Source organism: Triticum urartu, chromosome 6A, assembly GCF_056163025.1.
Source record: "Triticum urartu cultivar PI428250 chromosome 6A, HENAU_Tu73, whole genome shotgun sequence".
NCBI classification, from domain to species: Eukaryota; Viridiplantae; Streptophyta; class Magnoliopsida; order Poales; family Poaceae; genus Triticum; species Triticum urartu.
Genome location: NC_141878.1, coordinates 562,017,244 through 562,042,416, shown reverse-complemented (window position 1 = coordinate 562,042,416; position 25,173 = coordinate 562,017,244). Strand labels below are relative to the sequence as shown.

The 25,173-nt window shown below is 44.9% G+C and overlaps 1 protein-coding gene and 1 pseudogene across 1 annotated transcript; both read right to left on the bottom strand.

Annotated features, from left to right (window-relative positions):
- Positions 1–902: 902 nt before the first annotated feature.
- On the bottom strand, positions 903–2,429 carry LOC147966328 (uncharacterized; annotated as a pseudogene).
- Positions 2,430–4,508: 2,079 nt separating this feature from the next.
- LOC147966327 (uncharacterized) lies at positions 4,509–23,213 on the bottom strand. The gene is made up of 6 exons (XM_087530788.1): positions 22,999–23,213; positions 13,279–13,875; positions 12,609–13,198; positions 11,708–12,349; positions 11,595–11,618; positions 4,509–4,933 (listed from the first exon to the last, which is right to left on the bottom strand). The coding sequence occupies exons 1-6, from the start codon at positions 23,211–23,213 to the stop codon at positions 4,509–4,511; spliced, it is 2,493 nt and encodes an 830-aa protein (XP_087386914.1).
- Between the last annotated feature and the right edge of the window lie 1,960 nt (positions 23,214–25,173).

Below are 25,173 nucleotides of genomic sequence, written 5' to 3'. Positions count from 1 at the left end.
GGTCCATTATCTGTTAATTTCTGCATAACAAAATGAAGGACTGGATGCTAAGCTTAACATTATCATCTCTCTAGTTAGACAATCACGGTGGTAAAAATAATTTGGGAAATAAGTTTTTTTTTTCTGCTAGTAGGGAGCAGATATGTTCCTGCAGTCCTGCTAGTACAATGTATTGTTGATGCATATTCATTTGATTAGCTCATGAGCAAATACTTTAGGTGCCCTTGCACGTCTTGTACTCAAACTGAAGGATTTGTTTGGTGTCATCTTTTCCAGCACATGAAGACTGAAGAACAAGAAGCACTATAACTAGAGGCAAAGGGAATATTTTTTTTCTTTCATGTGCTATCAAGATAATAATATTTCTGCTCAGGATGATCCACTTAGACATGTATTCAGAAATTTGTGCTTGACATGTACTCTCATATTTGTGTTTGGGGCGGTCCAGCATGGGATGAACTAGGAACAGATTGGCTTAACCATATTAAGTTTTCTTTGCATAATCAGTGATCTAGTACAAGCAACCATTGTACAATTTGGGCATCGACGATGTGAAGATTTGAAATTGGGATACAACGATTGGATATGAGAAAGTTGGGGTTCTTACTGCAAAAGTCATGTTTTACATCTAACTGGTAGTAGGGGGGTTTTGGTGAAATGTACAATAAGTTGTCTGAGATGCCTCCACTCCAATCTGTGCCGTCCATATTCAATCCAACAGCCCAGGTTTCTTTTTTCTATTCTTCTACCATAAGCTCAGCTTTTATACTAGTTGCTCCTGCATAAACACGTGTTCTCGATCTCTCCAATCAAGCGCATATTTCGCACACGCCCAGCACGTTTTTGCAGAGGTAAAGCGAATGACGCTCAACGGAAGGCCAAAGTAGAGCACCTAGCTAGTATTAAATGTCACCGTACCAATGTCTATACCCAAACAAACTGCCGCCTTCGGCGTCGTCTTCTTGGACTGCTTCTTCCTCCTCGTCGACGTGGCTATGGTAGTGAGGGACGGAGCTCCAGGGGCTGTCGTCCAGGATGCTGCGAAACCGACTCCGCAGGAACGTGACGGCCTCGTGCGCCGCCGCCTGCTTCGTTTTCTTGGCTGACGCCCGGTGCTGCGTGAAACTCCACTCCAGGAGGGGCTCCTCCCCTTCCATTATTCTTGTTGTCTTGGGCACCTCAATCCCCACTGTCACGGCGACGCCTGCGCCATCATCCTGATGGCGCGTTGTATATAAGGGCCGGTCCTATGCTCCTAGGCAGTTGGTCACATTCCACAACAGCAGCTCCGCCTCCGATAGAGACGCCAGCGGCGGTGGTCCAATGGCGCTGCTCTGCGGGAAGCGCTGTGCTGTGACGCACCGCCAGGTCCCCACCGCGGCGGTGTTGGGTCCATATGCGCGGAGGCAGCCATTGCGCACGTCGTAGGATTGCAGCAGCCGGAAAGGCCGTCGCATGTTCTTCTCGTCGTCGACGAAACAAATCTGGTTCTCTCTTATCATGCGGCCTAAAGCAGCTGCCTCAACTACGAAAGCGTCGCAACAGGCGTCGCCGACGAAGATCGCGTGGCCGTCACAGTCCTTGACCGGCGCCGGCGGCTTCGCCATCTCCCCAACGAGCGCGAAGATCCCTATATTGTTGGTGAATGTCGTCCACCGGGTCGTCCCTAAGCCCCTGCCGACCATGTGCAGGCTCCCATTGAGGACAACCAGGTACAGCTTGACGTCGTGGAATCGCTGCTTCGCAGACGGCATGCTCCACCGCTGATCAGGGCGCTGTTGGAGGTCTTCTTCATGGAAGACGTGGAGGCGGGCTTCGATGTCAAGGGCATGGAGTTTCCCCTCGAAGAAGATGATATCTTGGAGCCTGAACGCCTTAGTCAAGATCTCCCAGGAGCGCCCTTGCAGTCGTCCCCGCCTCAGGTGGCAGACGACGATCTTAGATCTCGGTATATACGCGCCGTCTCCAATCTCAACAATGGCAGCCACCGTGCAGCCCTGGGCGTCCGGCGCGGAAGACATGACAAACTTAACCATCGGCTCTTTGGTCCGCCGCGGCAGCTTGATCCGCTCCTTGGTGAAAGCGTTGAGCAAGAAGGGGCGCCCTGACACCGGCGGCACGAGGGCGAGCCAGTCGCCGAAGGAGCCAAGGCAGGTGGCAGCGGCGGCGTCCTCAGGCAGCGGGACGCGATAGATGGCGGCGTCGTGAAGGCTGACGTAGTGCCCAGGGGCGACGAGCCATGCCATGGGAGGGCGCGGGTGGGCTCGCTCGGCGGCGCGCCAGGTCTGGCACACGCCGCCGAAGCGGGCGCGGTTGCGAAGGGCCGGGGAGGTCGCGGTGAGCCGGACGAGGATGATTGTAAGCAGATCGTGCGGGAGGTCGGACCACGGACTGCGGTGGTGCCCCGCTCGTTTCTTCGCCGGTAGCATGATGATCGCCGCCACGCAACGCAAGGCAAGGCTCCAAAGAGATCTTGTCGAGCAACTCAACACGAACAATGAGCGATAGGAGTATCTTTGGGAACAGCACGTAATAACTACGTATTGCTCGTATTAAACGCGATTTGTTTGTAGGGTACTCTACTAGGGATACGCCCCGTGAAGAGTCCATAGTAATAATACTGTATGTTCTAAAAAAAAAGTCCAAGAACTCATCCTGAATCGATTTGGTTGGGGACCTGAACTCAAACATTCTTTTCTCAACCTTTTTATTTGATGTATTGTTTCCCCATCCCTATCCATTGGTAGTTTCAGGCCTTTGGGGTCGTTTTCTTTATTTCAAAAAAATAGACTTCCGCTCCGTATTATAAATAAGGTAAACCTAGACGGTGACAAGAAAATCCTTTTATAAAAAGGTGAAAGAAAAAACTGTCAACAAAAGATGTATCATAAACAACACACACGAGACATACTACAAGTGGTACGGCTAGCTGCACCATACTTGATTAGCCGGACTACAGCAATTCAGTCCCCGTGTCGACGCTGAGCAAGCTCACATCTTCCGGAAGAACCATTGAACCTTGCCACAAAGCCCTCGCTCAGTTGCCGTCGGAGAGGACCACCTTCCCTCTCACTCCGGACCAAGGAGCAGTAGGGGCTAATAGGGTTGCCGACAAAGTCGCGTGTAGAAGATAACAGACCAACTGGACCATCCCACGTTGGAACCCAAGAGACTCCATGGTATAATCCAAGCATGCCCTAAGACAACATCCCACTGTGACCGAAAGGTACCACAGCTTTACTGCAAAGCACCAAACAGGGTAAAGGCGTAGAGCATCACCCCCACCGAGTCCAAAGGAATGACCTTGGGTTTTCTACCTGAACCCTGGAACAGGGAGGGGAACCACGACGCCGGCTCAAGAGGGTTGTGAGACATCCACTCGCGTTCATTCTTTACTTTTGTAAAAGCAATCCTAACCTTATATTTTGGTGTGTGCCGTTACTGGCAAAACATTCATGCATTTAATCATAGAGTAGGTGACATCTTAACATTCCTATATGCAGTAATAAAAACTGTAAAGGTGATTCTAATTTTGTGAACGGTGTCGTGGGCGGATAGAAAATGTCACATGCATATTGACCAAGCGGAAGTAGGCAATCCCTGAACAAAAAGTATAGTGTTCTACCAATAGCCCAATTCAATATAATCTAATGTGTTTTATTTCAATCATATCTTATATATATATATCTAAAAGAGTGATCCCGGAACTTCTAATTATCTCAACATACATGCTTTCAAATTACCAAAATTGTTATAGCAGTCGTTAGATTTACTATCTACATCTAATAGAATCCGTCGGCTCTACACATAAGAATCCTCTATCAACTACCGGTACAAGATTTATGTAAACCAGTGACTTAACATTGATTTCCATACCGTTTGAAATTATGCTCATAAATAATTTTTTCAGAATATCATGTGGTCTATTTTAGTTGTTCTCCTGAAGATTGATCTAAATAGCTCTAGAATTTGAGCGGCTAAGTCTTCTATGTTTAGGATTTGATTAGTTTTTCAAAAGATTAATATGTCTAGGCGTTGGGAGTAATTGGTGATCGACCAGATTTGTATTTAAAGTTATAAACATTCCCTTGTGCGGCGCAATGACAAGCGTGGCATGTAGTGGTAAGCTCGTAGCCCCTAGGATTTACGACGTCAAATGCATTATGATCACATGCACGCCACAACCATCATGAGCGAGGATGGGAAGAGTGATAAGTAGCAACATGGTGGGCCAACATATTAAAATAGAGGATGCTCATATATATCGGGGGTATTGAGTTATACTTATTTGGCTATTCCCGCAAAAAATAACTTATTTGGCTATGGTGTAATATTTTTGTCTCCCACTGCAACCCTCGGGCATATTTGCAAGTAGTAGAGAACTAGAGATAAGTAGAGCTTTGTCAAAAAATTATCAAGCGCATGTTTTGTGCAATCTGTGCACCATATTGTAGGGCAAATCAATGGCGCTCAAGTGAAGGCCAAATTAAGCAGCAGCTAGCTAATTATTAGTACATGTCTCCGTACCAATGTTTGTACCCAAACAGATCGTAGTCTTCGTCGTTGTAGTTGTTGTCTTCTTGGACTGCTTCTTCCTCCTCATCGACGTGGCTGTGGTAGCGAGGGACGGAGCTCCAGGGGCTGTCGTCCAGGATGCTACGGAACCGACTCCGCAGGAACGTGACGGCCTCGTGCGCCGCCGCCTGCTTCGCTTTGTTGGCTGCCACCTGGTGCTTGGTGAACCGCCACTCGTGGTCGTCGGTTATCCCTGCTGTCTTAGGCACGATGATCCGCACGGTCACGGTGACGCCTTCTTGGTCGTCCTGGCGGTGGGTTCTGTCTGAGGGCGGGCAGCTTGCTCCCAGACAGTTGGCCACGTTCCAAAGCAGGAGCTCCGCTTCCGACAGAGATGGCCGCAGTGGTGATTCAATGGCTGTAACGCCCCGAGACCGATGTATTAGGTGTCCTTCAGTTTTTCGCTGTTGTTACCTTGTCATTTGCTTGCGTGTCATGCATCTCATATCATGTCATCATGTGCATTGCATTTGCATACGTGTTTGTCTCATGCATCGGAGCATTTTCCCCGTTGTCTGTTTTGCATTCCGGCGTTCCTATGTCATCCGGTGTCCCTTTCTACCTCTTTTCCTGTGCGGGTGTTAAACGTTTTCGGATTAGACCGAGACTTGTCATGCGGTCTTGGTTTACTACCGGTAGACCGCCTGTCAAGTTTCGTGCCATTTGCACTTCGTTTGATACTCCAACGGATAACTGAGGGACCGATAAGGCCTCGAGCGTGTTGCAGCCCAACACCCCTTCAAAGTGGCCCAAAACCCACCAAAACCCCTCCCATCATCTAGGCCGTTCGATCACGATCGCGTGGCCACAAACCGCACCTCATTTGGAACTTCCTAGCTCCCTCTATCTATAAATATGTGTCCGTTCCGGAATTTTCGTGCAGATGAAACCCTAACCTCCTCCTCCGCGCGCCACCAGACGCATCCTCACTGGCCGGACATGTCCACCGCGCCTTCCACCTCACTCCAGCGAATCAGCGCACGCCACATCAGCGCCGCCACCGCCCTCACCCACTCAGCGCGCGACACGTCACCCGCGCCGCGCCCTCTCTCTCCTCCCCACCGCCACGCCCGCCGTGGCCCGGGTCTGGCCCTTCGGGTCCGATCCGTCGGAAAGAGCCCCGCGCCCCGCCGCCTGGGTCACCCCACCTCCTCTGGCTCCACGCCGCCCGCCGAGGAGCCCCCTCGCCACCGCGAGCTTCTCCAGCTGCCGCTTCGCCCTCGTCCGCAGCCAAGTCCGCCGAGCCCGCGCCAAGTCCGGCGACCCCGCGCGCCAAGTCCGGCGACCCCACGCCGCGGCAACCCCTTCCTCCTCTCCGGCGGCTCCTTTCCCCAACTCCAGCGAGTTCAAGTTTTTCGGTGAAGATCCAGGCCATCCTCGGGAAACGCGCCGCTATAGTGCCACATCCAGATCCAATCTCCTCGGTTGACTTCTTCTCCCCGAAACCCTAATATTTTGCATACTTTGACGCATCATAACTTCATCACCGTGGCTCCGATTTATGCGTGTAGCATATCAAAATGTTCGTCTCGAAGAATACTTCATTTCATCTTATTGCATCATTTTCATTTGAGCTCATCTTGATGCCTGAAATGTTGTTGGAAGAGGGCTATGTGATGATAGTTTCAGATCTGTTTCAGCAAATGCACTTTTGTCATTTTTGCCATGTTTAATGTGTGCATGATATGATCCTGAGCTCTACTTGTGTTTTGAAGTATGCCATTTCATCTTTACAGGGGTGTATGCCATGTATTTTTGTGATCTTTGCGGTGACTAGCACAAGCATGCAAAGTAGCTTACTTATTGTTGCTGATTTCAAGGACTTAGAAATATTCTAAGTCCTTGTCCTGTTATTATTTTTATGCCATGTGTTCATGTTGCTACCGAGAGATCTATGCCTCTTTTGAGTGCATATGCGTCAATCATTCCTTTCCAAATCATGCATATGCGTCACATATCGCATCCCGCATATCATACCATGTTTGCATCATGTTGTTTGTGCATTGCACGTGGTTGATTGTGTTCCTTTTGCTTGTTGTTCTTGCTTTGGGTAGAGCCGGGAGACGAGTTCGTGTTCGAGGAGCCCGTTGAGTATGTTTACGAGGTTCAAGCCTTCGTCTTGTTGGAGAACTTTGCAGGCAAGATGACCATACCCTCGAAATCACTTCTATCTTTGCTTGCTAGTTGCTCGCTCTTTTGCTATGCCTATGATGCGATTACTACCACTTGCTTATCATGCCTCCCATATTGTCAAGCCAAGCCTCTAACCCACCTTTTCCTAGCAAACCATTGTTTGACTATGTTACCGCTTTGCTCAGCCCCTCTTATAGCGTTGTTAGTTGTAGGTGAAGATTGCAGTTTGTTCCTTGTTGGAACATGGATATTTTGTTGGGATATCACAATATCTCTTATTTAATTAATGCATCTATATACTTGGTAAAGGGTGGAAGGCTCGGCCTTATGCCTGGTGTTTTGTTCCACTCTTGCCGCCATAGTTTCCGTCATATCGGTGTTATGTTCCCGGATTTTGCGTTCCTTACACGGTTGGGTTATAATGGGAACCCCTTGACAGTTCGCCTTGAATAAAACTCCTCCAGCAAGGCCCAACCTTGGTTTTACCATTTGCCACCTAGCCTCTTTTTTCCTTGGGTTAGGCCGGCCCAAGGGTCATCTTTACTTTAACCCCCCCGGGCCAGTGCTTGTCTAAGTGTTGGTCCGAAATAGAGCCACTTGCGGCGCCACCTCGGGGAAACTTGAGGGCTGGTTTTAGCTGTACGTAGTGTTCATCCGGTGTTGCCCTGAGAATGAGATATATGGAGCTCCTATCAGGATGTTGACGCATCAGGCGGTCTTGCTGGACTTGTTTACCATTGTCGAGGATGTCTTGTAACCGGGATGCCGAGTCTGATCGGATTGTCTTGGGAGAAGGAATATCCTTCGTTGACCATGAGAGCTTGTGATGGGTTAAGTTGGGACACCCCTGCAGGGTTTTGAACTTTCAAAAGACGTGTCCGTGGTTATGGGCAGATGGGAATTTGTTAATGTCCGGTTGTAAAAAACCTAGAACTTATCTTAATTAAAATGCATCAACCACGTGTGTTACCGTGACGGTCTCTTCTCGGCGGTGTCCGGGAAGTGAACACGGTGTTGGAGTTATGTTTGGCGTAGGTTGTTCTAGGATCACTTCTTGATCATAGATTCTCGATTGTGCATTTGCCTTCTCTTCTCGCTCTCATTTGCCTATGTTAGCCACCAAATATGCTAGTCGCTTGCTGCAGCTCCACCTCATACCTTATACCCTTCCTATAAGATTAAATAGTCTTGATCGCGAGGGTGTGAGATTGCCGAGTCCCCGTGACTCACAGATACTTCCAAAACCAGTTTGCAGGTGCCGATGAAACCGTGCAGGTGATGCAACCGAGCTCAAGGAGGAGCTCGATGAAGACCATGTTCATAGTGTTGTTTCGTTTCAGCTGATTAGTAGTGGAGCCTAGTTGGGACAATCGGGGATCTGTGTAGCATTTGGGGTAGTCTTCTTTTATTTTGGTTCCGTAGTCGGACCTTGATTGTATCTGGATGATGTAATGTTATATTCATGTATTGTGTGAAGTGGCGAGTGTAAGCCAACTATGTATCTCTTTCCCTTATGTATTACATGGGTTGTGTGAAGATTACCTCACTTGCGACATTGCTTTCAATGCGGTTATGCCTCTAAGTCGTGCTTCGACACATGGGAGATATAGCCGCATCGAGGGCGTTACAAGTTGGTAATCAGAGCCTTCCCCGACTTTAGGAGCCCCCTGCTTGATCGAATCGCTGGCGTTGTTGAGTCTAGAAAAATGTTTTGAGTCATTTAGGATTATATATATATCGGAGAATAGGATTCTTTTAGTCCTTAGTCCCTTCATCGCTCTGGTGAGGCTTCCTGATGTAGACTTTTGACTCTTCTCTTCTCAAATTTCACTAAAAAAATTTAGGATCACGCGGGTATCTTGGAATCGTTCCGATGGTTTTGTGACGAGGACATTGTTCTTGGTGCCTCCTGACATTTAGGGGTTGTGGCAGTGTCCCGGCGAGTTGAGCTCCGAGGTGTTGTCGTCACAATTTTATCGTTGCAGTTCTGGAATACCTGAGTTTTGCCGACATCGAAAATCTCTTTTATGCAGTTGTTGGTGAGATAACCTCGACGCCACCCAGTACTGGGGCGGGAGTTCGGGAGTATTGCCATAACTCGTATAACGGATGCTTTTCGAAGGTCGAGGTAAACAATTTCCGAAGGTTTCTTGGTTATGTGTTGAAGGATGGATATAGCTGGATGTAGGATTTGCTAGTTTTGGGTGAGATATTATGCTTCCCCTGTATCCCCAACACCTGATTGCATAACCGGAAAATTTCGGGAGTTTATAAGTGGGAATTCAAGTAGCTGTTAGGATATCTTTCCGATAGATGTATGATATGAAATTGTGGTTCGACGTCTAGTGGTCCGCCTATCCATGGTTGGTTTTTACAGTGGTCTCGTTGTGTCTTAAAGAGTCCTTGGCTATGCTGACTCGGGGACGCTTCGTATGTCATGTGCACTGCCTTGTACATGATGGTGCTGTACGATCGAGCCCGTGTGGGCCCCACCACGAAAACTTCGGACGAAATCTCTATCATATGTTTATTCCGGCTTATTCTGCAAGCCAATCCTTGTTTTTGTTTTGAGTTGTGGTATTCGAGTTGCTTCGAAGTCAAGTGTTGATTCCATACCTTCCCTAAGCGGTGTTCTCATATTCCTATGTGAATACTAATCCTTCTTGATCATCGAGATTGTCATCTAAATTTCTTCTCAACCGGCGTGTCTCTCTTCAAGTGGATCTGTTCATTTTAACATCCGCAAGATCAACTCAAAGTCTTCTCAACGTTGTTTGTTTCATCTGCCCCCAAGTTGTCTTTGTTTTCCCGCCCTCCCACCCTTTTTTCTTCAAGGACTCGGATTTCTTAATCAAGTATCCATTTTATTCATGTGAAGTCTCTTCATTCTTTTCTTGCAATGTTCATACCCGGTGATTCTCATGAAGATCAGAACGAAGCTTCAAGTTCATTACTCTTCATTCTTTTCCTTCTCCGGTGGATTCAATTCAAGCTTTGGTATTGAGCATAGTCTTTTCTTTTTGCCCAATGCTTTTCTTATGCCGGTGCACCTCATAATCATTCCACTTCTCGCGCTGGTCAATTGTTCCGGAGTGCTCAAGATATCTCGAAGATTCGTGTTTCCACTCTTAATCCGTTCAAGCTATTTTGAGGATGTTATCTCATTCAAGTCATTTAATTCAACCGGTGCGATCTCTCTTTTCAAGTATTTGTTCAACGGTGTATCTTTTGAGTGGGCCCTAACCCATAGGTCTTTTCCAGGATCTTGCCTGACTCTTCTTATTTTACCGGAGCTTTTCTCAAATCTTTCAAAGTGTGACGTAAGTTTGTCAGTCAAATGCGTTTCTCCAAGATCTGTCAAATTATTTCATTGTTGGCTCAACCTTTCTATTCTTCATTATTCCGGAGTGACTCAACAATTCATGGTGGTGTTTTTCGTCATCATTCTCAACATTTGAAGACCGAAGAAGAGTTTCTCTTAAATCTTGCTCCATTCTCTTCAAGATTCATGGTTCTAGCTTGTTGCCATCCTCTCATAATTATTTTCGATTGTGGGAATTTTTTTCACCCATCCGGAGCAATTCAGGAGTCTTTTCAGTTTGATTTTCCGGAGCCCATTATCTCAGAATTATTCATTTCAGCTTTCAGCTCTCTTTCTCCAAATCTTACCGGTGCATCATTCAAATATTCTCTAATCAGTTCATGATCTCTTCGTTATCTTATATCTAAACTCTCTCATATATCTTCGTTCATTTGCTAATTCTTACCGGTGATTCACCCCTACTTCGTTCATTTTCAATTCTTACGGTGGTTCGTTCAAGATTTCTCTTCCTTCTTTATCTTATCAATTCATTCGTTGTTTCAATCCTACCGGTGGTTCATTGAAGATATTCTCAAGTATGCTATATCTCTCTTAATCTTTTCTACGAGAATAAGTAATATGCCAAATCCGTTGATTGTCATCAATTTAAATTGGTGAAGGATAAGCATAATGTAATTATTATTCTTGTTTCATCAAGTGAACTCAATTCCCTATTCCGGAGGCTCATCAAATTCCTGATTTCAATTGTTTCATCTTCTCTCTTCCCGGAGTTCCAACCTTTTTCAATTATTTCACCACGGAGATTCATTTAAATCGGTACAAGGATTCACCTTGTGTTTTCAACTTCCTTTCCTTCCGTTTGATCATTCTTTTGTTTAACGGAGTTCTTCATGAAGGTTCTACATGATGGTTCATCAAGGATTTAATTCATTCTCGAAGTTTTCATTGAGATTCTTTTCTAAGGAGCTCAAGTATTCTTCATCTTGCAATCCGGACTGCAATTCTTTCTACCGTATCATTAGAGGTGGTATTATGTCATTCTTGATAATTTGAGTTCATGTTTCATGATTCACATGTTGTCAAGAATGAGGTATTTTAAATCCATCAACCTCTCCGTTGGAGTTATCTTGGGTTATATTTCACCTAAAGCCTTCCCTAAGGATTGTCGCTAATTGTGGTACGCATAAATGACCCAAGTTCTTCATTTATCCTCCCGGTGAAATAAGTTCTTGTCTCCTTGTTGATATGAATCCAATCTATTGTTTCCGTTAGTGGCAGAATTTCACCTCATAGTTTTGAGATGTTTTCCATAAGCAGAGGCGGAACCAGGATTTTGCAAAGCCCAGGGCTAAAACTAACTGACTAAATATAAAGTCAAATACCACGCACATCAATGTGCGTTATAAGTATGCCACAAAATCACATTCAAAACGAAATATAAAGTCATTATTATCACAAGAGGAAATTCCATATAACAAATAGTTTAACAAAGTGCATCATCGCGAACATGGTTTGGTACCAAATTAGTGAAGACTTGCTTAGTTCAAGGCAGTTGTTTCTTCACCAGCAATATTAGAAGGATCTGAATCTGCAAACATAAAAATCAAGTATTTCAAATCAAGACTCTGGACATAGACTAAATCAATTGTTTATATGAAATTTTGCAAGAAAAAGAACATATTATAACATTAACACGAAGTCCACGAGGTAGTAGCCCCTTGCGTTTTCTCATTTTTTGATAGCACTGTATAATCTTAATATCATCAATGCTTGCAAATACAACACGCTCAATATAGCACACCAAAAGGTGATTCATCCATTCATCATTCATCTTGTTTCGCAGATCACTTTTGACGATGCTCATAGCTGAGAAAGCTCTTTCTACGGTTGCCGTTGCGATGGGGAGAATCAAGGCCAATTCAATGAGATGATATACCAACGGAAAATGTGTGTGCCTATCTGTTTGAACCATCTTTATAGCAAGCTGGCCAAGATCAATGCAACTTAAAATTTCAGTATCAGCTCTAGCTTCATTAACAAATGTCTCAAGTTGGTCCCTAAGAACTCTGCACTCATATTCTGAGAAATCCGTGCCATAAATCTGAGCAAGTTCCACTAGCTTATTTATATCAAAATTGGCAAAAGAATTTCTTGGCTCAAGACAAGCGATGCATCTCAATAGTTGGGTAGATTTCTCAACAAAGCGATTGTTGAACTCAACAATAATTTGGTCAAGCACCACATTAAATATTTCATGATGGAAATAATGTAAGTAAGTTACCATCTGGCCGCCACGACCTCTCGAACGACCCCCAATAGCTAATGTTTCCATCATGTTTGGAATAATGATTTTTATGTTTGAGACAAAAGGCATTTACCTCTTCAAATAGCTCATCCCACCCCTGATGCCTCATCTCATTAAGTTTCTGCAATGTGGTTTGAATCAAGCCCATAGCACGAACAATATTCTAGTTCTTCTTTTGCAAGCACTATGATAGATCATTAGTTTTTCCCAACAATTTCATCATAAGATGCAGTATAAACACAAACTCAAAGCTCTCCATATGATGTATCAAACCTCGTGCTGTGGTCTTTTGTGATGTGTTAGTGGCATCATCAGACATATTCTCCAATACCTCTAGCACTGCATACCACATGAGATGAAGATGGCACAAGGTTTTATGATGTGAGTCCCACCTAGTATCACCGGGTCTTGTAAGGTTAGTTTGTTGGTTCCTCCCTCTCCCTGTAAAAATTTCTCCATTCTCTAATTTCTGCACAAGATCATCATGTTCCGCTAGGGCTAACTGGTCATGTCTCTTACAAGAACCATTAGCACTGTTGACAATCATTGAAGTGTAACTAAAGAAATCCATGACAGAAGGACAACACTTGGCAACGGTAACAACCACTAACTGCAACTGATGTGCAAAGCAATGTATATAAAAAGCATAAGGATTCTCATCCAGTACCCTTCTTTGCAGCCCATGAAATTCACCTCTCATGTTCGATGCTCCATCGTATCCTTGGCCTCGCATTCTATGGATAGATAGGCCATGTTTAAGAAACATAGCATCCAAGGCTACCTTCAATGAAGATGATGTTGTGTCGGCAACATGTTTAATCGCAAGAAACCTCTCAATCACTTCCCCTTGACTATTCAAATACCTATATGAGATAAGAAAAAAAATATGAGCATTACTTCATAACAAAAAAAGCAATAAAAAATCAATTCATGACATACAAACCTCAAAGCCACAGCCATTTGTTCCTTGAGAGATGCATCTCGAGCCTGATCAACAAGGACAGCGAATTTTTTATCCCCAATATCCTTCACGATTGCTTTAGTCATCTCTTCTCCACAAGCTGTGCACAAATGCTTTTGTATTTGTGCAGATGTCAACAAATTATTTCCAGGAGCACAATCTAACAACTTAGCGGCATTCGAATCTCTTTTTTTATACCACTGCACCATCTCTAAGAAATTCCCCTTATTGTTTGAGTTAGCAGACTCATCATGTCCACGAAAAGCAAGAGCTTGCAATAAAAGAAACTTCACGACACCTAACATGACAGTGAGACGACCCAAGTACTCTTCCTCCTTCTTCTTGTCTGAACCGGCCCATACTTGTTCCACATTTTTCCTCGGGTTTTGAAAAGCTTGACATTGTCTTCTTGCTCTATTATGAGCACTGTTAACATTACCAACATGAGTAACAAAAGATGCAATAGCATTTTTCCAGTTACTAAAACCTTTCTTTGTATATGCTTCTATTCCATAGTTTTCAGCTCTTGGTTGCTTAAAGAGAAAACAATGAAAACAGAAGGCGGCCTTTTTGGCAACACTATATTGAAGGAAATATGCCCTAGAGGCAATAATAAAGTTATTATTTATTTCCTTATTTCATGATAAATGTTTATTATTCATGCTAGAATTGTATTAACCGGAAACATAATACATGTGTGAATACATAGACAAACAGAGTGTCACTAGTATGCCTCTACTTGACTAGATCGTTAATCAAAGATGGTTATGTTTCCTAACCATAGACAAAGAGTTGTTATTTGATTAACGGGATCACATCATTAGGAGAATGATGTGATTGACTTGACCCATTCCGTTAGCTTAGCACTCGATCGTTTAGTATGTTGCTATTGCTTTCTTCATGACTTATACATGTTCCTATGACTATGAGATTATGCAACTCCCGTTTACCGGAGGAACACTTTGTGTGCTACCAAACGTCACAACGTAACTGGGTGACTACAAAGGAGCTCTACAGGTGTCTCCAAAGGTACATGTTGGGTTGGCGTATTTCGAGATTAGGATTTGTCACTCCGATTGTCGGAGAGGTATCTCTGGGCCCTCTCAGTAATGCACATCACCTAAGCCTTGCAAGCAATGCAACTAAATGAGTTAGTTGCGAGATGATGTATTACGGAACGAGTAAAGAGACTTGCCGGTAACGAGATTGAACTAGGTATTGATATACCGACGACCGAATCTCGGGCAAGTAACATACCGATGACAAAGGGAACAACGTATGTTGTTATGCGGTCTGACCGATAAAGATCTTCGTAGAATATGTGGGAGCCAATATGAGCATCCAGGTTCCGCTATTGGTTATTGACCGGAGACATGTCTCGGTCATGTATACATTGTTCTCGAACCCGTAGGGTCCGCACGCTTAAGGTTTCGATGACAGTTATATTATGAGTTTATGAGTTTTGATGTACCGAAGTTGGTTCGGAGTCCCGGATATGATCGCGGACATAACGAGGAGTCTCGAAATGGTCGAGACATAAAGATTGATATATTGGACGGCTATATTCGGACACCGGAAGTGTTCTGGGGAAGTTACGGATAAAACCGGAGTACCGGGGGGGTTACCGGAACCCCCCGGGGGGTTAATGGTCCTCATGGGCCTAAAGTGGAGAAGAGGAGGGGCTGCCAGGGCAGGCCGCGCGCCCCCTCTCCCCCTAGTCCGAATTGGACAAGGAGGGAGGGGCGGCGCCCCCCTTTCCTTCCTCTCCTCTCTCCCTTCCTTCCCCCTCTCCTACTTGGACAAGGAAAGGGAGGGGAGTCCTACTCCCGGTAGGAGTAGGACTCCTCCTGCGCGCCTCCTTCTAGGGCCGGCCGCACCCCCTTGGCTCCTTTATATATGGAGGCAGGGGGCACCCCTAGACACACAAGTTGATCAACATGATCGTTTTCTTAGCCATGTGCGGTGCCCCCTTCCACCATAATCCTCGATAATATTGTAGTGGTGCTTAGGCGAAGCCCTGCGACAGTTGAACATCAAGATCGTCACCACGCCGTCGTGCTGACGGAACTCTTCCCCGACACTTTGCTGGATCGGAGTCCGGGAATCGTCATCGAGCTGAACGTGTGCTGAAACTCGGAGGTGCCGTAGTTTCGGTGCTTGGATCGGTCGGATCGTGAAGATGTACGACTACATTAACCACGTTGATATAACGCTTCCGCTGTCGGTCTACAAGGGTACGTAGATCACACTCTCCCCTCGTTGCTATGCATCACCATGATCTTGCGTGTGCGTAGGATTTTTTTTGAAATTACTACGTTCCCCAACAGTGGCATCCGAGCCTAGGTTTTATGTGTTGATGTTATATGCACGAGTAGAACACAAGTGAGTTGTGGGCGATATAATTCATACTGCTTACCAGCATGTCATACTTTGGTTCGGCGGTATTGTTGGACGAAGCAGCCCGGACCGACATTACGCGTATGCTTACGCGAGACCGGTTCTCCCGACGTGCTTTGCACAAAGGTGGCTAGCGGGTGTCAGTTTCTCCAACTTTAGTTGAACCGAGTGTGGCTACGCCCGGTCCTTGCGAAGGTTAAAACAGCACCAACTTGACAAACTATCGTTGTGGTTGTGATGCGTAGGTAAGATTGGTTCTTGCTTAAGCCCGTAGCAGCCACGTAAAACATGCAACAACAAAGTAGAGGACGTCTAACTTGTTTTTGCAGGGCATGTTGTGATGTGATATGGTCAAGACATGATACTAAATTTTATTATATGAGATGATCATGTTTTGTAACCGAGTTATCGGCAACTGGCAGGAGCCATATGGTTGTCGCTTTATTGTATGCAATGCAACTGCGCTGTAATGCTTTACTTTATCACTAAGCGGTAGCGATAGTCGTGGAAGCATAAGATTGGCAAGACGACAACGATGCTACGATGGTGATCAAGGTGTCGCGCCGGTGACGATGGTGATCATGACGGTACTTCGGAGATGGAGATCACAAGTACAAGAAGATGATGGCCATATCATATCACTTATATTGATTGCATGTGATGTTTATCTTTTATGCATCTTATCTTTCTTTGATTGACGGTAGCATTATATGATGATGTCTCACTAAATTTCAAGATAAAAGTGTTCTCCCTGAGTATGCACCATTGCCAAAGTTCGTCGTGCCCAGACACCACGTGATGATCGGGTGTGATAAGCTCTACGTCCATCTACAACGGGTGCAAGCCAGTTTTGCACACGCAGAATACTCAGGTTAAACTTGACGAGCCTAGCATATGCAGATATGGCCTCGGAACACTGAGACTGAAAGGTCGAGCGTGAATCATATAGTAGATATGATCAACATAGCGATGTTCACCATTGAAAACTACTCCATTTCACGTGATGATCGGTTATGGTTTAGTTGATTTGGATCACGTAATCACTTAGAAGATTAGAGGGATGTCTTTCTAACTGGGAGTTCTTAAGTAATATGATTAATTGAACTTAAATTTATCATGAACTTAGTACCTGATAGTATCTTGCTTGTTTATGTTTGATTGTAGATAGATGGCCCGTGCTGTTGTTCCATTGAATTTTAATGCGTTCCTTGAGGAAGCAAAGTTGAAAGATGATGGTAGCAATTACACGGACTGGGTCCGTAACTTGAGGATTATCCTCATTGCTGCACAGAAGAATTACGTCCTGGAAGCACCGCTGGGTGCCAGGCCTGCTGCTGGAGCAACACCAGATGTTATGAACGTCTGGCAGAGCAAAGCTAATGACTACTCGATAGTTCAGTGTGCCATGCTTTACGACTTAGAATCGGGACTTCAACGACGTTTTGAACATCATGGAGCATATGAGATGTTTCAGGAGTTGAAGTTAATATTTCAAGCAAATGCCCGGATTGAGAGATATGAAGTCTCCAATAAGTTCTATAGCTGCAAGATGGAGGAGAACAGTTCTGTCAGTGAGCATATACTCAAAATGCCTGGGTATAATAATCACTTGATTCAATTGGGAGTTAATCTTCCAGATGATTGCGTCATTGACAGAATTCTCCAATCACTGCCACCTAGCTACAAGTGCTTCGTGATGAACTATAATATGCAAGGGATGAATAAGACTATTCCCGAGCTCTTCGCAATGCTAAAAGCTGCGGAGGTAGAAATCAAAAAGGAGCATCAAGTGTTGATGGTCAACAAGACCACTGGTTTCAAGAAAAAGGGAAAAGGGAAGAAGAAGGGGAACTTCAAAAAGAACAGCAAGCAAGTTGCTGCTCAAGAGAAAAAACCCAAATCTGGACCTAAAGCCTGAAACTGAGTGCTTCTACTGCAAGCAGACTGGTCACTGGAAGCGGAACTGCCCGAAGTATTTGGCGGATAAGAAGGATGGCAAGGTGAACAAAGGTATATGTGATATACATGTTATTGATGTGTACCTTACTAGAGATCGCAGTAGCACTTGGGTATTTGATACTGGTTCTGTTGCTAATATTTGCAACTCGAAACAGGGACTACGGATTAAGCGAACACTGGCGAAGGACGAGGTGACGATGCGCGTGGGAAACGGTTCCAAAGTCGATGTGATCGCGGTCGGCACGCTACCTCTACATCTACCATCGGGATTAGTATTAGACCTAAATAATTGTTATTTGGTGCCAGCGTTGAGCATGAACATTATATCTGGATCTTGTTTGATGCGAGACGGTTATTCATTTAAATCAGAGAATAATGGTTGTTCTATTTATATGAGTAATATCTTTTATGGTCATGCACCCTTGAAGAGTGGTCTATTTTTGATGAATCTCGATAGTAGTGATACACATATTCATAATGTTGAAGCCAAAAGATACAGAGTTGATAATGATAGTGCAACTTTTTTGTGGCACTGCCGTTTAGGTCATATCGGTGTAAAACGCATGAAGAAACTCCATACTGATGGACTTTTGGAACCACTTGATTATGAATCACTTAGTACTTGCGAACCGTGCCTCATGGGCAAGATGACTAAAACACTGTTCTTTGGTACTATGGAGAGAGAAACAAATTTGTTGGAAATCATACATACAGATGTATGTGGTCCAATGAATGTTGAAGCTCGTGGCGGATATCGTTATTTTCTCACCTTCACAGATGATTTAAGAAGATATGGGTATATCTACTTAATGAAACATAAGTCTGAAACATTTGAAAAGTTCAAAGAATTTCATAGTGAAGTTGAAAATCATCGTAACAAGAAAATAAAGTTTCTACGATCTGATCGTGGAGGAGAATATTTGAGTTAAGAGTTTGGTCTACATTTGAAACAATGCGGAATAGTTTCGCAACTCACGCCACCTGGAACACCACAGCGTAATGGTGTGTCCGAACGTCGTAATCGTACTTTACTTGATATGGTGCGATCTATGATGTCTCTTACAGATTTACCGCTATCGTTTTGGGGTTATGCTCTAGAGACAGCCGCATTCACGTTAAATAGGGCACCATCAAAATCCGTTGAGACGACGCCTTATGAACTGTGGTTTGGCAAGAAACCAAAGTTGTCGTTTCTAAAAGTTTGGGGCTGCGATGCTTATGTGAAGAAACTTCAACCTGATAAGCTCGAACCCAAATTGGAGAAATGTGTGTTCATAGGATACCCAAAAGACACTGTTGGGTACACCTTCTGTCACAGATCCGAAGGCAAGACATTTGTCACTAAGAATGGATCCTTTCTGGAGAAGGAGTTTCTCTCGAAAGAAGTGAGTGGGAGGAAAGTAGAACTTGATGAGGTAACTATACCTTCTCCCTTATTGGAAAGTAGTACATCGCAGAAACAGGTTTCTGTGACACCTACACCAATTAGTGAGGAAGCTAATGATAATGATCATGAAACTTCAGAACAAGTTACTACTGAACCTCGTAGATCAAGCAGAGTAAGATCCGCACCAGAGTGGTACGGTAATCCTGTTCTGGAAGTCATGCTACTAGATCATGATGAACCTACGAACTATGAAGAAGCGATGGTGAACCCAGATTCCGCAAAATGGCTCGAAGCCATGAAATCTGAGATGGGATCCATGTATGAAAACAAAGTATGGACTTTGGTTGACTTGCCCAATGATCGGCAAGCAATTGAGAATAAATGGATCTTCAAGAAGAAGACTGACGCTGACGGTAATGTTACTGTCTACAAAGCTTGACTTGTCGCAAAAGGTTTTTGACAAGTTCAAGGGATTGACTACGTTGAGACCTTCTCACCCGTAGCGATGCTTAAGTCTGTCCGAATCATGTTAGCAATTACCGCATTTTATGATTATGAAATTTGGCAGATGGATGTCAAAACTGCATTCCTGAATGGATTTCTGGAAGAAGAGTTGTATATGATGCAACCAGAAGGCTTTGTCGATCCAAAGGGAGCTAACAAAGTGTGCAAGCTCCAGCGATCCATTTATGGACTGGTGCAAGCCTCTCGGAGTTGGAATAAACGCTTTGATAGTGTGATCAAAGCATTTGGTTTTGTACAGACTTTTGGAGAAGCCTGTATTTACAAGAAAGTGAGTGGGAGCTCTGTAGCATTTCTGATATTATATGTAGATGACATATTACTAATCGGAAATGATATAGAATTTCTGGATAGCATAAAGGGATACTTGAATAAGAGTTTTTCAATGAAAGACCTCGGAGAAGATGCTTACATATTAGGCATTAAGATCTATAGAGATAGATCAAGACGCTTAATTGGACTTTCAGAAAGCCCATACCTTGACAATATTTTGAAAAAGTTCAAAATGGATCAAGCAAAGAAAGGATTCTTGCCTGTGTTACAAGGTGTGAAATTGAGTAAGACTCAATGCCCGACCAATGCAGAAGATAGACAGAAAATGAAAGATGTTCCCTATGCTTCAGCCATAGGCTCTATCATGTATGCAATGCTGTGTACCAGACCTGATGTGTGTCTTGCTATAAGTCTAGCAGGGTGGTACCAAAGTAATCCAGGAGTGGATCACTGGACAACGGTCAAGAACATCCTGAAATACCTGAAAAGGACTAAGGATATGTTTTTCGTATATGGAGGTGAAAAAGAGCTCATCGTAAATGGTTACGTTGATGCAAGCTTTGACACCGATCCGGACGATTCTAAATCGCAAACCGGATACGTATTTACATTAAACGGTGGAGCTGTCATTTGGTGCAGTTCTAAACAAAGCGTTGTGGCGGGATCTACATGTGAAGCGGAGTACATAGCTACTTCGGAAGCAGCAAACGAAGGAGTTTGGATGAAGGAGTTCATATCCGATCTAGGTGTCATACCTAGTGCATCGGGTCCAATGAAAATCTTTTGTGACAATACTGGTGCAATTGCCTTGGCAAAGGACTCCAGATTTCACAAGAGAACCAAGCACATCAAGAGATGCTTCAATTCCATCCGGGATCTAGTCCAGGTGGGAGACATAGAGAATTGCAAGATACATATGGATCTGAATGTTGCAGGCCCATTGACTAAGCCTCCTCCACGAGCAAAACATGATCAGCACCAAAGCTCCATGGGTGTTAGAATCATTACTGTGTAATCTAGATTATTGACTCTAGTGCAAGTGGGAGACTGATGGTAATATGCCCTAGAGGCAATAATAAATTTATTATTTATTTCCTTATTTCATGATAAATGTTTATTATTCATGCTAGAATTGTATTAACCGGAAACATAATACATGTGTGAATACATAGACAAACAAATTGTCACTAGTATGCCTCTACTTGACTAGCTCGTTGATCAAAGATGGTTATGTTTCCTAACCATAGACATGAGTTGTCATTTGATTAACGGGGTCACATGATTAGGAGAATGATGTGATTGGCATGACCCATTCCGTTAGCTTAGCACACGATCGTTTAGTATTCTGCTATTGCTTTCTTCATGACTTATACATGTTCCTATGACTATGAGATTATGCAACTCCCATTTATCGGAGGAACACTTTGTGTGCTACCAAACGTCACAACTTAACTGGGTGATTATAAAGGTGCTCTACAGGTGTCTCCAAAGGTACTTGTTGGGTTGGCGTATTTCGAGATTAGGATTTGTCACTCCGATTGTCGGAGAGGTATCTCTAGGCCCTCTCGGTAATGCACATCACGTAAGCCTAGCAAGCATTGCAACTAATGATTTAGTTGCAGGATGATGTATTACGGAATGAGTAAAAAGACTTGCCGGTAAGGAGATTGAACTAGGTATTGAGATACCGACGATCGAATCTCAGGCAAGTAACATACTGATGACAAAGGGAACAACGTATGTTGTTGTGCGGTTTAACCGATAAAGATCTTCGTAGAATATGTTGGAGCCAATATGAACATCCAGGTTCCGCTATTGTTTATTGACCAGAGATGTGTCTCGGCCATGTCTACATAGTTCTCGAACCCGTAGGGTCCGCACGCTTAACGTTACGATGACAGTTATATTATGAGTTTATATATTTTGTGTACCGAAGGTTGTTCGGAGTCCTGGATGTGATCACGGACATGACGAGGAGTCTCAAAATGGTCGAGACATGAATATTGATATATTGGAAGCCTATGTTTGGATGTCGGAAGTGTTCCGGGTGAAATCAGGATTTTACCGGAGTCCGAATCTCGGGCAAGTGACATACCGATGACAAAGGGAACAACGTATGTTGTTATGCGGTCTGACTGATAAAGATCTTCGTAGAATATGCGGGAGCCAATATGAGGATCCAGGTTCCGCTATTGGTTATTGACCGGAGACATGTCTCGGTCATGTATACATTGTTCTCGAACCCGTAGGGTCCGCACGCTTAAGGTTTCGATGACAGTTATATTATGAGTTTATGAGTTTTAATGTACCAAAGTTGGTTCGGAGTCCCGGATATGATCGCGGACATAACGAGGAGTCTCGAAATGGTCGAGACACAATGATTGATATATTGGACGGCTATATTCGGACACCGGAAGTGTTCCCGGGAAGTTTCGGATAAAACCGGAGTACCGGGGGGTTACCGGAACCCCCCGGGGGGTTAATGGGCCTCATGGGCCTAAAGTGGAGAAGAGGAGGGGCTGCCAGGGCAGGCCGCGCGCCCCCTCTCCCCCTAGTCCGAATTGGACAAGGAGGGAGGGGCGGCGCCCCCCTTTCCTTCCTCTCCTCTCTCCCTTCCTTCCCCCTCTCCTACTTGGACAAGGAAAGGGAGGGGAGTCCTACTCCCGGTAGGAGTAGGACTCCTCCTGCGCGCCTCCTTCTAGGGCCGGCCGCACCCCCCCTTGGCTCCTTTATATACGGAGGTAGGGGGCACCCCTAGACACACAAGTTGATCAACGTGATTGTTTTCTTAGCCGTGTGCGGTGCCCCCTTCCACCATAATCCTCGATAATATTGTAGTGGTGCTTAGGCGAAGCCCTGCGACAGTTGAACATCAAGATCGTCACCACGCCGTCATGCTGACGGAACTCTTCCCCGACACTTTGCTGGACCGGAGTCCGGGGATCGTCATCGAGCTGAACGTGTGCTGAAACTCGGAGGTGCCGTAGTTTCGGTGCTTGGATAGGTCGGATCATGAAGACGTACGACTACATCAACCGCGTTGATATAACGCTTCCGCTGTCGGTCTACAAGAGTACGTAGATCACACTCTCCCCTTGTTGCTATGCATCACCATGATCTTGCTTGTGCGTAGGAATTTTTTTGAAATTACTACGTTCCCCAACATATATTCTAACCAATCATGCGATTTGTACCACTCTTCACAAAAGCCTCTCATCTGCTTCCCAATTCTTCCCTGTTCATAAACATGGCATGTTGGTCGACATGCTCCCATGGCCAAATACTCTCTTCTAGCAGCATCCCTAACATCCGGATGCAACTCTTCAATTGGTTTTCGGAGGCCGGGATCAGGATTAATGTCATCCGGATTAAGCTCCATACGTGGTTCACTTTCCTTTGCATTACTAGCTCCCACCGGTACTAATTCTGTAGGTGATCCATCAGTGTTGGTGTTGTTGGCTGAAGGCTGATTGGATGTTGACTGAAAGAAAGACTCAATTGTACGGGTCCTCTTGTTCATCTTGTATTTCTAATTTGCTGACAACAAATGAAATAAATTTGACTAAGTAAATATAACTCACTGAGTTTGGCTGATATAAAAGAATTAGGGAAAAAAATTAGATGATACAGATTACCTGTGCGGTCAGTATGCGTTGGCCTCAGTCTCAGTGCGTACACTGCAATTCAGAATCAGATGGAGAAGAACAAGAGGTGGTCGGGTTGTGAGGACGCCGGACCCGGCGGCCGGGGCGGCGGGGAATCGCCAATCGCTGGTTGACGAGGACGGCAGCGCAGCGAGGATTTCTCTATTGCTGCTGCCACAATCAGGCGAGGGATTTTTTTCTCTTTCTTGATTAACGAGCGATCAGGCTACAGATCAGAGATCGAAGCGTCAAACGTGTGTAATGGGCGATTTGTTCTCTGTTGTGATCAATCGATTGAGTTGGGCTAATGGGCTGAACTGCTGAAGGCTTGTACGTGAGTGCGTGGGTCTAGGTGAAGCCTGGGGCTGGGCTTCTATGTATCCCATATTCTGATTTTTTTCTACTATACATATAGATACTAGTCGGGCCATGCCTGGGGCTACAGCCCCAGTTGCCCCAGGCCTAGTTTCGCCCCTGTCCATAAGACCACAACAAGTTTACTCTTTTCGTTGTTGGTTTTTCAACAACTCTGTTCGAACCTTTGCCTAAAGATGCTTTTGCAAGCTCATTTAAGATAGAAGATGTTGTTTTCTCCTCCGTTCATTCCATTCTAGTTGTCTCTTTTCTTCCGGAGGCATTGTGTTGTTGCTCTCTTCAACCCTTCTTCTTGTTCTTGTCAGGACCTTGTTCTTTTCATGCTTATCCATTTAACCGGAGTGTTGCGTCCTCTTTTCAAGTATCCTCTCATCTTGTCAAGATCATGTTCAATTCCTTCCATTTCGAACCGGAGTGTTGCCATAATGGATCTTTATCATTCCTTGTACATCTTGTTTCAACCGGAGTGCTTGCATGTACCTCTTGTCCATTGAAACCCTTTTCTTATGTCCATCAACCTATAAGGTTCCCATAATGATCCTTGTTCCTCTTTTCTAACGGAGTGTTTGCAACTTTGTTCTTCTTAGTTGCATTCTTTCATTCAATCTGTTCAACCTCTCAAGGTTCTTTGGTTACACTCTTTGGTCAAAGAAGCAACTTAGTTTTATCGCTGCTCTTCCTCTTCTTTTTCCCTCCGGTGCCATTCTAGATCTCGGGACGAGATCCTCTCGTAGTGGTGGAGTGTTGTAACGCCCTGAGACCGATGTGCCAGGTGTCCTCCAGTTTTTCGCTGTTGTTGCCTTGTCATTTTCTTGCGTGTCATGCATCTCATATCATGTCATCATGTGCATTGCATTTTCATACGTGTTCGTCTCATGCATCCGAGCATTTTCCCCGTTGTCCGTTTTGCATTCCGGCGTTCCTATGTCATCCGGCGTCCCTTTCTACCTCTTTTCGTGTGCGGGTGTTAAATGTTTTCGGATTGGACCGAGACTTGTCATGCGGACTTGGTTTACTACCGGTAGACCGCGTGTCAAGTTTCGTGCCATTTGGACTTCGTTTGATACTCCAACGGTTAACCGAGGGACCGATAAGGCCTTGTGCGTGTTGCAGCCCAACACCCCTTCAAAGTGGCCCAAAACCCACCTAAACCCCTCCCATCATCTAGGCCGTTCGATCACGATCGCGTGGCCGCAAACCGCACCTCATTTGGAGCTTCCTAGCTCCCTCTACCTATAAATATGTGTCCCTCCCGGAATTTTCGCGCAGATGAAACCCTAACCGCCTCCTCCGCGCGCCACCGGACGCATCCTCACCGGC

Coding starts and splice junctions, on each gene's coding strand:
- LOC147966327 (XM_087530788.1), bottom strand. CDS start 23,213: ATGGAGCTTAATCCGGATGACATTAATCCTGATCCCGGCCTCCGAAAA. Junction 13,199..13,278: donor CAAATGGCTGTGGCTTTGAG/GTTTGTATGTCA, acceptor TATCTCATATAG/GTATTTGAATAGTCAAGGGG. Junction 12,350..12,608: donor ACAAAAGACCACAGCACGAG/GTTTGATACATC, acceptor TGGAAACATTAG/CTATTGGGGGTCGTTCGAGA.